We start from the raw sequence: 15,084 nt of genomic DNA on the forward strand, positions 1-15,084 counted from the left end.
TGGGGGTATTGTTATATTATCCAGCTGGGAGAAACATTTACACAGGGTATGCAAGAATCTCTCACAATATCCACGTATTATAGATCCATTGCTAGAATACAATCTTTTTGATCAGAGGAGAATTCTAGGGATTTGTAGCCGCAGCCGACAAAAAAAACTTACGCAAAGCAAGCTAAAGCGGTAATTCTAATCCGCGGATAATCTAGCCGTTAGAAATCCAATAATCTGCAGCCAGTGTCATGAAAATGTCAACTACGATCCGAAAATTTAATCGATGCGGCTATTATTTAGAAATTACGCCGCCGCAAAAGCTCTCAGCCGCCAGACGCAATAATAATAGACGGCTGCCGAAACCAGCGCATTTTTTCTTAGTAGAAAAAAATTAAAAAATGATAAAGAATAGTTATTTATCACATCATACATACTTTTAAATTATTAGTCGTTAATGGAAAAAAATTTACGACGCTCTACATAATTTTCAGTATAACTGGTTCTAATCTAGCGGATATTAATCCGTTTCGAAGCCATACTGGAAAAATAGTAAATGTTTAATTTTAGTGAATATATAACAAAAATTTCATGATAACTGAAAAAAAATACGATTTGTACATTAAATTTAAGTAAAAACCAGTGGCAATATTCTAGAAAATATGCCATTAAGCAGAAGCTCATCCATTTAGGATTATTTGATATAATTAAAAAATCTTCAATTTTACACAGAATAATAAAATCAATATCAGTTTTGATAGTCCTAGCCTTCTTCCCCTCGTGGCTTTGGTTTAATCTTATAATTTATCATTTTAATATTCACGGAAACCTGTTTATATTACGATGCGATAAACTATTCTACATCCCCTTCTTGACCTAATATTACTAGCAACTTAAGTATCATTTTCCACCCATGGCCTTATCCCTATAAAAAAAAATTAATTGCTTTTCAACAAAAGAAATTGAAAAAGCCTCAAACCCCCCAAAAATTATCCTTATTTTTGAAGGCTCCAAATTGCGCAGCTTTGGCATGGTATAATTGAACTGGAACCAGATGATTGATTATAGATATTTAAATACAAATAAAAACTATTAAATATACAACACAACAAGAAAGTTATATGAAATACAGGCGAAGCTTTAAAGGAACAATTTTAATAAATTCATCCTATTCCTTACCTCCACTGCACTGTAGAAAAAAAATCATCTTTTGTTTTTAATAAACAGTATAAAATTTATGCTCATTAAAGCATCATGTCTTTTTATTTATAATCAACTGAAGATTGTTTTTAACATGAAACACTGTGTATTGGACTTATCAAATAAAAATAACATGTTTAATTAAACTGTGTTGATCACTCTAGGTAATAATATAAAGTAGTAAAGTTGTTTGATTGGGTTTTAAAAACATAATCCTTATACTAAAGTAACAGGATGTTTGTCTGTCTGTGTGTCTGTCTGTGTGTACCGAAGGATCTCGCTAACCGCTGAACCGATTGGGTTCTCCTTAACAGGGTAGATTCTATTATGTCCCAGGAAGGTTTATAACTATTTTGGGGGAGGGTACCACCACCCTCCCTAGAGAAATTAAATTTTTTTTAAAGAAGGTGTATCAACTATTTTTTTTATAGCTAGCCGGTTCTTTTAGTAAGTAGTAGATGTAAAATTTTTCATAGAATTCAGATATGCAATCGGTTTTTTTGTAGACCTCTTATTTTTTAAGTAATTTAAGTTTAAAAAAAAAAAAATTAAGTCGATTTTAAGGTACTAAAATGCAACAAAAAAAAGAAAGAAAATGGTCATTATGAACAAAAATAGTAAGATCTTTAATTTGACACCTTACTTTTTCAATTCTGTCAGGTAATTATTGAAAAAATCGATTTTTTTAAACCCACGAGAATAAAAACTTTGAACTTAATTTTATTATTTCACAAATAAAAAAATATGGGTTCATATATACCATTAGAATCAGAAAAATATTACGAATCCATTGTAAGCAAAATTGAAAAAAAAAGTTTACAATATAGTATATAAACTACAATAAAAGGAATTATATGAAAATATCATATTATGTTGTACAGGCAACGTCTTAATTCTTCAATTGAGTATAAAAATGGGAAGGGGGTAAAGAGGGGGTAAAGAGGGGGTAAAAAAGGGAAGACAATAGTGTTGTCTGAACAAAAAAAATAATTGGCCATTTCTGTAATTTTTTAATTTTTTAATTTTTTTCAATTTTGCTTACAATGGATTCGTAATATTTTTCTGATTCTAATGGTATATATGAACCCATGTTTTTTATGTCTGTTTGAGAAAATATTTAGGTCTAAAGTTTTTATTATACCGAGGTTAAAAAAATAGATTTTTTCAATAATTACTCAACAGAATTTTAAAAGTAAGGTGTCAAATTAAAGATCTTACTATTTTTGTTCTTACTGACCATTTTCTTCTTTTATTTTGTTGCGTTTTAGTACCTTAAAACCGACTTAATTATTTTTTTTAAAAACTTAAATTACTTTAAAAATAAGAGGTCTACAAAAAAACCGATTGCATATTTGAATTCTATGAAAAATTTTACATCTACTACTTACTAAAAGAACCGGCTAGCTATAAAAAAAAAAAGTTGATACAACTTCTTTACCAATTTTAGAAAGAGAGTTCAACGAAAAATAAACATCAAACGTAAATTTTTTAAAACTTTTTCTTTTAAAATCTAAAATAAGAAATTGAATCATCAAATTCGACTCTCTCCTCCTCAAGTGCCCCTAGAGGCCTCTAGGGGCGTAGCCGCTAGTTTTAATCTAAAGAAAAGGGTAGATTTGCTTATCATCATTAGGGATGTACATCAATTAATGGTCTATTGTCTTATCACTTAAGATCCCTGGTTGTTTTAATTAGGTAAGGGATAAGACAATGGCCGATAAATAAATGTTCATCCAAATTAATGATGCACAAAACTACCTCTTCTGTAGATTACAATTGGTGGTTGAAACGTATGGGCACTTAACTAAATGAACCAACCAATCAAAATTCAATAACAGTCCCCAAGGTTGTTAAGCTAATAATAAATAAGAAAATTTTATTATAAGGCTTTGGGGACTAGTGTAATAACTAGGCCAATGTCCCCTCCCTCCCTGATTAATATAAATCAGAAATAAATCAAGGAGTAGCTGCACCCTATTTAAAGAATTTCTTACAATCATTAAGAGTGACAAAGGTATAAATTATATATTAGTCTGTATACAATATTATATATTAGATTTATATATCCTAGGGTTATAATAAGATTCATATACTAAAATATAAAGAAAATCATGGATTAAAGGTTTCAAAAATATATTAAAGTTTATTTTTTACCATTAGAATATCGTAATTTTTCAATATTTTGTTACTATTTTTGTGTTTATTTCAACTGATCTTCTTAATACCTAGAGATCTAAATGGATAAGGCAATGGCCTATAAATTAATGTACATCTCCGATGATGATACAAATTTACCCCTTCTGTATTACAATTAGTGGTTTAAACGTTTGACAACTCAATCTAAGGAACCAACCAATCAAAATTCAATACAAGTCACCAAAGTTATTAATCCAACGAATAAGAAAACATTATTATACAAACTTCCTGCTAATACCTGTTTTTATGAAGCTTTACTCAAATTTCTGGTTTAGAGAATTTTTCCATTTGTATATTACGTAAATTCTAACTCTTATTTTTCAACTTTCTTAATATAGGTATACCCTGTATTATTTCAGTATTTTTTCCTTATATATAAACTATGGTTTATTGAAATAAAGACAAGCGCCACTAGATTCGAGAGAAAGTAAAAATAAAAGATTAATAATGACTATAAGTAGCGCAGCAATTACATGCCATTGACATGATATACTACATATAAAGACATAACATAATTAACATGTTAAGTATTATGTACTACAACAATCGATGTTTCACCAGATTTTCATGTATTATTATAATAAAGTAATTATCTCAGCTGTCTAAAATAATGATAACCCACATCCAACCCTTTTACCCCACCTTCTACTGGATAAACGAACTGATCAATAAACGTAGTCCATATTAGCAACTTAATTTGACGACAAATTTTCCCCCGTCAATATATTATATAACCATTACTACAATTAATTTTTGTATAACTTTTTAAATGGTTAATAGAAGTATTTCTTCATTTCTTACATATATTTGAACCCAAATGAAGAATTCCTCAACAGTAAACGGTGCTTGTTGTTACTGCGCTACTTACAGAAATTATCGTTTTTGTTTTAGATAAATGTAGTTTATGAAGGGAGAGGTCATTTTCTAGTAAATCCCGTAAAGGTGTGTGTTATAAGGCCTAAAAATAGTAGTAGAACGATAAGGTGCTCTATATATTTGTATTTCCTATTGAATAGAACAATAGGGAAGAAATTTTTTTTTTTTTTTTTTGATAACCGTACCTGGAATATCTGAAATTTCTATCAAATGCTTTGTTTGGCTCAAACTGACACAAATAAAAAAAAATATAATTATAATAAATCAACCTGTAAAGAATGACTTCTTCCTTTGTTTAATGGTATAGATTGTTCTTAACCTTTACCTTGTACCTATAGAAAACATTATTATTATAATTATATATTTTTTTAATTTTTGTCAGTTTGAGCCAAACAAAGCGTTTGATAGAAATTTCGTATTTTTTTTAGATAATCCAGGTACGGTTATCAAAAAAAAAAAAAAAAATTTCCCTATTGTTCTATTCAATAGGGAATACATATATCTAGAGCACCTTATCGTTCTACTACTATTTTTAGGCCTTATAACACACACCTTTACGGGATTTACTAGAAAATGACCTCTCCCTTTATCAGGGAGGGTGGGGACATTGAATTGGTTCCAAAAGTTTTTTCAAAACGTTATTTTATTAAATGGTTCAAAATCTTTGGGTACTTTTTGAATTTTGCAAAATTCTACCTTTTAACTAGGGTTGGGCCGGATACTTTTTTAACAGGATGCTGGATACCTGGCTGATTTCTAATGCCGGATATCCGGTATCCGGCCAAATATCTAGCCAAGGCTGGATATCTGGAAAATTATAGGCCGGATTACCAGATATCCGGCATTAAAAATCAGCCGTATATCCGGTATCCGAAAAGTTTTAATATCCAGTATCAGGCCGGTTATTAAAATTGGCCGGATATCCGGCCAATACGGATATACAGTCCAACCCAACTTTCAACAGTATACAGCAGGTGTAATTTTGTTCATCAAAATTGGGTGCATATATTAATTTATCCCTTAAAATCCCTGGAATTTATACAGTTAATGATACATTCATAAAATAAACAGAATGTACACTCGACATATGTATAACAAACATAAGGTTGGTAAGTTGGGACTTTTACCACTAGTCAAATCCTATAATGATTAAGACTAGGGTTGGGCCGGATATCCGGTTTGACCGGATATCTGGCCATTATCAATATCCGGCCGGATAACGGACATAGAAACTATCCGGGTACTGGATATCCGGCTGTTTTTAAAGCCGGATATCCGGCGTTGGCCAGATATTCGGTCGGATACCGGATATCAGACATTCGAAATTAGCCGGATACCCGGTATCCGGCCAAAATAATATCAGGCCCAACCCAAATTGAGACAAAATTAATTGTTTTTATCATTTTCGTATTTCAGATCAACACATAGACGTTAAAAATGGTTCCTGCTGCTGTTAGATGCGTGACAATAGGGGTAAGAGTAAAGGAATGTCTTACCCAAAACAGGCATTACTCATTAACATTCTTAGTTAGGACATGCAAGCCAAGAGTCTTAAAGGGCGTCTCAGTGTCAGGGAAAGCAGCCTCGCCCGTAAGAGATAATTAGCGAGGTAGCTTGCTGTAAGCGTAGACAACAATTCAATAGTAACTAACTGTTATTTCTTAATTTTTATTTAATGTAAAAAGGTGAAACAATCTCTAGGTGAGATATTCTAGTACCACTGTAGCTGCGCTAATATTATTTGAATAATCCTAACATACCATTTTTCTGTTTAAATTAGTCTTTTTATTTCTCGTTATCATTTTGAATGGTTTCTATCTATTTCACAAGAAACAGGAAATGAAAGGAAACTTGCTACACCTCCAAATATTCAGAATAACAATTTAGTAAATCCTTGTATAAAAGGTTGTAGGCCGGTCTGTCTGTCTGTGTGTCAAAAGATCTGCTAACCGCAAACACATTTTTTCACAGGATGGGAAAGGACATTGGGTTGTTTTTAATATTAACATTTTCTTTTAATTGGTTGGTTCATTAAGTCGAGTGTCCAAACCGTTAATTGTAATTTACAGAAGAGGTAATTTTGTGTATCATCATTGGGGAATTATCGGCCATTGTATTAACCCTTTCGATCTCTGTTTTAGTTCAATTCGAATGCCGTGGTCCTAGTATTGGAGCCTAAAATGTTGCTGTTATTGTTATTTTTTGTATTGCTGCGCTTCTAAAGGACACAATTGTAAAATGTACATTGTGTACACATTTAGTAAGTATAAACAAGGATGAAAAAGTAGCGGATTACAAAAAATCATCAATAAAATTATGGACAAGGAGATTTAAAGAGCATTTGTTAAAACCTGATAAAATCACGTTTCCCCCCTTCGTGTCTAACGGACGGACTGACGGGCGGACGGACGGACGAACATTTGGAATTGTAGAGTAGCTTCGCTACTAAAAACGACATTGTTTAAAAACAATGTTAATTATTCATTTTTTGTTAATGATTGTTAAGTTCTAATGGTTCTAATGTACAAAACATTTCTGTATAATAGTTATTTCTTGCATTGTATTATAAACAGCTTTCCGCGGATATAGAATGTACAATTACAAGATTAAAACCAATTTTTTTTTAAGACCCGAGGTGGTAAAGGCACGGGCTAAAAAAACTGGTTTTAATCTTATGATTGTACATCTTTATATTCGTAGAAAGCTGGATATAATACGATGCTAAACATAGTTTTTTTTTCGTATGGATGAGAACCAGTTCCTATCCACCGGATTCGAATGAATACGAGAAAACAATTTAAATGACGCAAAAAATCAAAATATATCGAGTTATAAATATTTGTAATTTTAAAGTCTTAAAAACGGCCAATCCTTATACCAAAGTAATATGATGTTTGTTTGTACCGAAGGATCGTGCTGACCGCTGAACCTGGTAAAGTTTAAAATTATTTTTGAGGGCTGTACCCCCCCCCCCAAATAAAAAACAAATAGGGGGTAATTGTATTTTTTCTTTTTGCCACTAAAACAAGGGAGAGGGGGTCAAATTCAAATCACAACCACCTAAAGTGCCCCTAGAGGCATCTAGAAGATTAGCCGCTGGTAAAGTATAAACCATACTTGAAAAACAAATGACTAGAGTAGCTACCTTGTTAATAAAAAAATGCAGAAAAAAATGCCATATGTTATGTTTTCTTTCATCCTGATAAAATTCACGATTCTATTTCAGGGATATATGTATAAGCTAATGAAAACTGATTTAAAAGCCGCAACCGCAGCTGTACTTGATTGAATAGTTCTAGCTGGGCGTAGCAGTTCGTTTTTATAAGAAACAGCGACTACGCTCTTAAAGGCCTCTAGGGGCACTTGATGGTGGGGAGGGGGGAAAAAGTCGATCCTCAACACTTTAAATCTTAGTATCGGTTCAGCGGTTATAAGAACCTTCGTTACAGACAGATAGAGACATCCTGTTACTTTAGTATATAAACTACCCAGCAGAAAAAAATGCAAACGGATCGTTACCTACCCAGAGGAAAAAAATGCGAACGGATCGCAAATTTTAGCGAATAAATCGCGGATTCGTAAAAATTCGTAAATAAAATTGGGGGGGGGGGGGATTTTTTCATTTTTAGGGGGGTTGGGGGTGTCCCACCCCCCAAGAAAATAGCCTAAAACCACCACAGGACCGGTAGGTATATTCCCTGAAAAGTAGAATCCGATCGGTTCAGTAGTTTCCGAGATCTTAAGGGACAAACAGACGGACAGACATCAAGCTACTTTTTATTATAGATAATGGATTGTGTAATTTTCCCTGAAAAAAAGCAAAGAAGTACAGTTCATACAGTACTGTGTACTATGTATACAGAAGATAAGGAAACAAAACTATGCAATAAAGTTTTGTACAAGAGAGTGAGGGGACACTAGTACCCAAAGTTAAAAAAAACACGTTCGCCAATTTGTTGGCTTAATGAACTTTGGTTACTTTTTTTATCTTGACTGGTTGGTTCTGAATTAGTAAGTGTCAAAACTTTTCCACCAATAAGAATCTCGCTAACCACTGAACCGATATGAACCTTTACAGTGACGCTTCTTATAAGTCACGGAAAGTTTCATTATATTTTATCCTTTAACAGTAAATTGGAATACAGTAATATCAAAAAGTTGAACCTACATCTATAATTTAGTGCTTATCTTTTTTCAAATGTCCCTCGCTTCTATATTGGGTACAATCAGAGTGAAAGGGACATTGGGCTGTTTTTTACACTAGTCCCCAAAGTTTTATATTTTCCTATTTGTCGACTTTCCAACTTTGGGGACTTTCAATGAATTTTGATTGATTACTTTATTAAGTGAGTGTCCAATCGTTTCAACCACTAATTATAATCTATAGAAGATGTAATTTTGTGCATTAACATTGGGATGTAAATCAATTTATCGGCCATTGTCTTATCCCTTTAGATCTCTAGGGTAGGTAAAATATATTGGTGCCGATTTTGGGTTATTATGTGATAAGTTAATAGGAATGTTCACAATGTAAATGGAATAAATTCAAAAAAAAAAAAAATTTGATGCAACTCAATGCATTTAATGGATAAGACAATATACTTAAATACTTTATATTCTTACCAAATAATGATACAAAACTACTTATTCTGCAGGTTAAAAATATTTGTCCTACCGTTTAAGTGCTTGGCTTTTATAGATGTTGTAATCCTTGTTAATTTAATTTTATCAAAATGAACGTATGGTAATGAAAAATGCAACTACATAAAATCGATGATTTAAATTCTTATTTTGAGTTTAAAAGACAATAGGTAGGGTAGTGCGGGGTTATTCCGGTCAATTTTTTGCTTCAACTTAAAAAAAAACATACTTCCCAAAAACTTTTACCGGTTTTTAAGATTGCAAATGAAAGATATGGCAATAACGAAGAAGCCTGTCTTGGTCCCGTTAAGATCTCGCAACTAGAAGTCGGTCAAAAATCGGTTTTAAGGGCGGCGGTTGGCCTATACCGGAATAACCCCACCGGTGGGGCTATTTCGGTCAGTTGACTTTGGGGGGGTGGAACACCCCCTTAAAATATTTTTTTTAACATTTTAAACTATGAGTAAAAAGCTGAGGTCATTAGCTTTCTAACGGTACTAGTCGCATGCAGATCAGAAAATTTTTTGACCACATTTTGCCCATTTTAAAAAAGTTGGTAAAATCGCAAAAAAAAACATCGATTTTTTTCATGCAAACTTTTAAAAAAAAATCATACTTTTTATTATATGATTAGGTTTTTTTAAGCTTTATACATAAATTAGAGGCAATTTCTGATTCGCAGGTTTTGGAATTTCTTGAAAAAAGTGATTTTTTCCAAAAAATTTTTAATTTTAAAAATCCTGCCAGTTTTGACAGCAGTTTTTGATACATTTTTTCTTGTCTCAAATTGGCTAGGATTGACCTACAAAAGTGGTTAAGGTGTCTAAAGATGCAGAATTACATGCCTGACAATTAACTTCAAATGATATGGGGTCTAACTCTAATATTTCAACACATTTTATGCAACAGGAATTTTGAAATTACAAAATCTTGAATATGTACTCTAAATCTTGGAGATAGAACCCATATCCTGGGGAGTTTTTGTTAGGACATGCAAAGAGCTTTCTATAGACACCTTAAACACCTTACTAGCTTAATCCTAGCCGATTTGACATAAAAAATCCAAACCGCGCAAAAATCGCGAACACCCTCTTATACGAAAAAGATGCAAGGGTTTCATATGGAATTTTAAATCTTCTAGCAGTCTTTCTAATAGACATACCCCTTCTTACATGAGCCAATGCAGCTGATACATCTTCAGGCAAATATTTAAGGCGTTCCTTTGGGTGATATACTCTTCCCATTACTATAAAAATGTGTCTGAAAAATTTTTAATGTCTTTACAAATTGAAAAGCTTAGGCAACAAAACATGACATAATACAAGCAGTAAAATGACTAGTAATGTACATCACACAACAGGCAAGGCAATGATTAAAGCTTAGGTCATGCATTTGGGTTGTTCATGCTTCCAGATCACTTAAAAAAAAAATTAGGGTATTATACATTTATAAATACAGTAATAAAAAAAGTAAAAAAAAGTGACCGGAATAGACCCTTTTTTTGAGACGAAAAAAAAATTATGAAAAAATCAAGTTAGAACAACGCCTCCAATTGCAAACGATAAATTAATGCCATATCTTTCATTTTACAAAAACCCGGGGGTCAATAGGACTTATCATTTTTTCACAATTTTAGATTGAACATGGCCTATTTTGAAATTTTTTTTTTGCAAATTTTTTGCAACTTTTTGAGGGAAAAAAATCATAGAAGGAGTGATCTGACAAAAATTTGCTGAAGTAAGAAATGAAAGTATAGGCAATAAACTACAACTTTGCTTTTCTGAAGATCTCTCACAAACGTTTAGAACACCGTTAAAAAACGGTTTTAAAAAAGTTGGTCGAGTGACCGGAATTAGACCCCCCTACCGCATTAACCCCGCACTACCCTATATATTAATGGAACGATATTAAGGATAAATAAGATGTATTAAAAAATCTACGAGATGTTTAGGTTAGAACCAGTTGTGATCAATGCTGAAAAATCATGTATTACACAAAATTTTTCGCAAATTAAAAAAAAATTATAGACAAATCCCAGTTTTATAAAACAGACATTGATCTATAATTTTTAATTTTACTTTCCGCGGAATACTGTCCATAAATTAAGTAACTATAACTTACTTTTCCACGTCTTCACAGAAAGTTTTCATCATTGAGAATTCTGGGGGGTTGTGGTCGTCAAAGGGGTAGTACGCCACCCGATTCTGAAAAAAAACCCAATAATCATTGGAGAGAAAGAGAGAGAGAGAGAAAGGGAGAGAATGAGTAAGAGAGAGAGAGAGAGAAAGAAAAAGAGAGAGAGAGAAAAAAAAAGAGAGAGAGAGAGAGAGAGAGAGGGCTGTTAAATACAATAATCCACAAAGTTTTATAATAACGTTTTCTTATTCGTTGGCTTAACAACTTTAGTAAATTTCGATTGGTTGGCTCATTTCGTTGAGTGTTCGAATATTTCAACCACTAATTTTAAATCTATAGAAGGTATAATTTTGTGTATCATTATTGTGGAAGTATATCAATTTATCGGCGATTTTCTTATCCCTTTAGATCCCTGATAGGTAATTATTTAAGGTTTTAAAATTTCTGACATTAATCAATAAACAAATATTAGTCAATTTATGTAAGTGCCCATACCGAACGAACGGACAGACTGACGGGGAAAATAGTAGTCATACCTATATATTTAATTAACTTCTTTATTTTTTTTATTAAAACTATCAATAGATTATTTTTTGTATATCACAAAGAATTTGGAGAGGTTTCGTGATTTTTTACTAATAATATTTCATTCTATGAAACACAGAAGATATATGTTTGTTTGTCTCTATGTCCGATAAGATATTTAAAACAGGAGACTTGACGGTCTAAATAAAAAGCTTTTTACTAGTCCAATTCAAAGTGTAGCAGGGTGAAAGGGGAGGATAAATTATACAGAAGTTTTACGTTCTCTCATTAGTTGGCTTAAATATTTTGGGTACAGACTAGGAGTGCCAAAACTTACATAATCTAAAACTTGGGTTAATTTGTTGATCATAATTGGTTGGTAAAATATATAATACAATTAAGTTTTGCTTTATTTTGTAATGTTGCATGATCTTAGAGGATTTTTAATATCCATATTTTTCCTCTAAAATACACAATGTATAAAAGCACTGACAATTTATTCTTAAAATATAATAGGATTTATACTTACAAATAAAATAATGTTTATTATGTACATGTTAATAGAACCCTAATCGTATTTTGCTCGTCATATCCCAATTAACACATTACTACTGAGCCGACTAACTCTTTCAGCACAGGTTATTTTCTCTTTTAAATAAAGTTAAGGGTTAGCAATAAAAAACGAGCTACCCTAAAAGAAGTATTGAAGGCTGAGAAAATATGGACATAATCGACAATGATTCTCGTTAATTTTGAATCCTCTTAGAATACTTGAATCCCCCACACCTCCACAAATATCTCTTTTTTTTCATTGAATAATCCTCTTACAACTGCCCTCTCTCTCCCTTAATTTGTAACTTACTGAAATAAACGGACTAGCATCTTAGTTGAATAATATCCGGGAACTATTGAAAAATCCTGATTTAAATATTTTCGCATTTTCAACAGATTTATGACGTCACATTCAGGGAGGAAGGGGACATTGGGCAATTTATTAAATCAGTTCATGAAAACGTTTTCTCATTAATTAGCTTAACAACTTTGAAGACTAATGAATCTTAAATTGTTCGTATAATAAAAGTTTTAATAAATTTTAATCTGCAAAAGGGGTAATTTTGTGAATAATCATTGGGGATGTACATCATTTATGGGAAGGGGATGGGGATCCATTATTTCTGACTATTCCCAAGAGATGATGAGGGGGGGGGGGTACCCCTTTTCCAAACCATTCCCAAGGGATGAGTATTCTCTCCCCTAGAAAAAATGAATTTGGTGGGAATATTGAAACGTGACGGGATCCTATTCATTCCCCCCTCCCCTGTGATTTTTTCCTACAGGAGGGGGGGGGTCTATATTTAGAACAAAATAAAATACCACTCCCATCTCATTTCTTGAATATGTTAGGGTGAAAATCTAGATTTTTTTTTCACAATATTTTTCTATTCCTTTCTTTTGCTCACATTTTTGGTTCCTTTCCTCCTATTTCATAACCTCTTTTTCTGTAGCAAACCTACTCTTTAATTTAGATAGTAACGTCCGTCTGTCAAACATTCTCTTACCTTCAATTACATATTGCAAACATAAAGAAACAGTTGTCAATGCTTGTCTATTCAGAAATCTAAAGGAATAAGACAATGGCCGATAAATTGATGAACATTCCCAATGATAATACACAGAATTACCCCTTCTGTAATTTGAAAATTGGCAGTTGAAACGATTGAACAGTGAACTTAATTAACTAACCAAACAAAATTCACTTAAGTCCCCAAAGTTATGAAAACAATGAAGAAGAAAACGTTATTAAAAACTTTAGGGACTAGCGTAATAGACAGACCATTGACCCCTCTCTTTTTGATGTTTATTGATTACTTAGTAAGATTTTCCATACATGTTCCTGTATGTATTTGTTATATCTGACGAAAACAATTGTTATGTTGTTATGGCTGCGCTAACTGTAAACAAAATTGTCCATGTTATTATTTTTTTCATCCCGACCCTCTTCTACTGATTTCCTATATTTACATCAGAGAAATATAAATAGAATACAGAATTGAACTGAAATTATTTGATAGATTTCTTTAAGCAAAAATTAGCTACATTTCAGGCCTGGAAATTTGAAAGGTAGCAGCTGCTTTTCATCTGTCTTACATGCTTTTTTTATAATATGATCCTATAATTGTTTAATTGTCCTAGGAATCCCTATATCAAAGAACAAATGCGATTTCTTACCTATACCGTAAGAAAAACCTCCATGGAAAGTTTGAAACCGATTGGACTATTTTAACTTTCCTAATTTACGATCATAACTCTCCGCTAGGGACAAAAAACGTGAAAGTTTCATTGAAAATATCCACGTGCAAGCACAATCAAGTACCTGTCCAGAAATCTACTAATCTTCTCTGATTTACTCTTTCTCGTAAGAAGCCCCTCGAGGTTCTTTAAAAGAGAAACTACGTGTTTTGTAATTTTTATAGTTTTATAATAAAAGAAATTTAGAATTAAAGATCTTTTGATGCTTTATAAGATCACTAGCAACTACGCCCCTAAGGGCCTTTAGGGGCATGTTTATTTAAAGAAGCTAATATAAGAAGCCTTAAAACCTCTTTTTGCGTATTTAAAAGGCAGATGTTAAATTTAATATTTTGTATAAAAATCGATAATCTAAGATTAAGATTTTTTTGAAACTAGAAACCGCATGATAATTTTTAATCCTTTGATTTAATGCTGCTACGCATAAAGGAAGATTGTGAAGTTTCAGGGATCTTAAGGGATAAGACAATGGCCGATTAATTGATGTACATCACCAATGAAAACAAACATACAACACTCTAAATGAGTTCATACATTTAAACGGAGGTTCCGTGGTCAAAAAAAATAAGCTTGAGTGAAGGCGCCAAAAAAGTTGTATACCTGAAATTTTGAAACATCATATGACCGCTCGCTGCACAGGTTATACAGCTTGTAGTGATCCTGAAAATAAAACAAAAAGTTATTGGAAATCAACAGGTATGATATTCAGGGATTTATTAACAACTAGAGGAACGCCTCTAGAATCTAAGACTCTGAGACTTTAACTGTTTGAAAGAGGCCAGATTAATAGCCTAAAACCATCCTGGGACCAATGTGAAGCTTAATAAAATTGGGAGAACTCATTAGGTTATGTAGTTTTCAAAATCTTCAGACAAAAAAACTTACTACTACTTTATGTTATAGGATAACTCTTTTTTTGGGGTGTATATCACCCCCGTGTTGGGGAATGGGGGCAGAAGAAAATTAGAATTTTTACTACACAATAGTATTAAAAAAGCATAAAGGTTCTTTTTGCTGATTCTTGATAAAAATCCTATTCCTTTCTTTCTTCCTCTCAAAAGCAAAAGGTACATCTTATCAATAAAAACGTGGTGTTCCAGAATAGTTATTTATAGCATCGTATTGTAAACAGCTTTCCGCCGATATAAAAATGAACAATTATAAGCTTTAAAACCAGTTTTGTTTGCACCGAAATGCCGGAGTCACGGGCTA

The 15,084-nt window shown here is 32.3% G+C and overlaps 1 protein-coding gene across 1 annotated transcript in view; it reads right to left on the reverse strand.

Annotated features, from left to right (window-relative positions):
* LOC145327505 (uncharacterized) overlaps positions 1–15,084 on the reverse strand; it is an 86,044-nt gene that overhangs the window by 46,656 nt on the left and 24,304 nt on the right. Inside the window, exons 6-7 of the mRNA XM_080171050.1 lie at positions 14,473–14,532; positions 11,023–11,105 (exon numbers count right to left, since the gene is read on the reverse strand). Of these exons, the coding sequence (XP_080027176.1) occupies positions 11,023–11,105; positions 14,473–14,532 (143 nt within the window). The remainder of the gene's footprint in view (positions 1–11,022; positions 11,106–14,472; positions 14,533–15,084) is intronic.

The sequence above is a fragment of the Acartia tonsa genome, chromosome 9, assembly GCF_053477335.1.
Source record: "Acartia tonsa isolate MP-2025a chromosome 9, ASM5347733v1, whole genome shotgun sequence".
Taxonomy (NCBI): Eukaryota; Metazoa; Arthropoda; class Copepoda; order Calanoida; family Acartiidae; genus Acartia; species Acartia tonsa.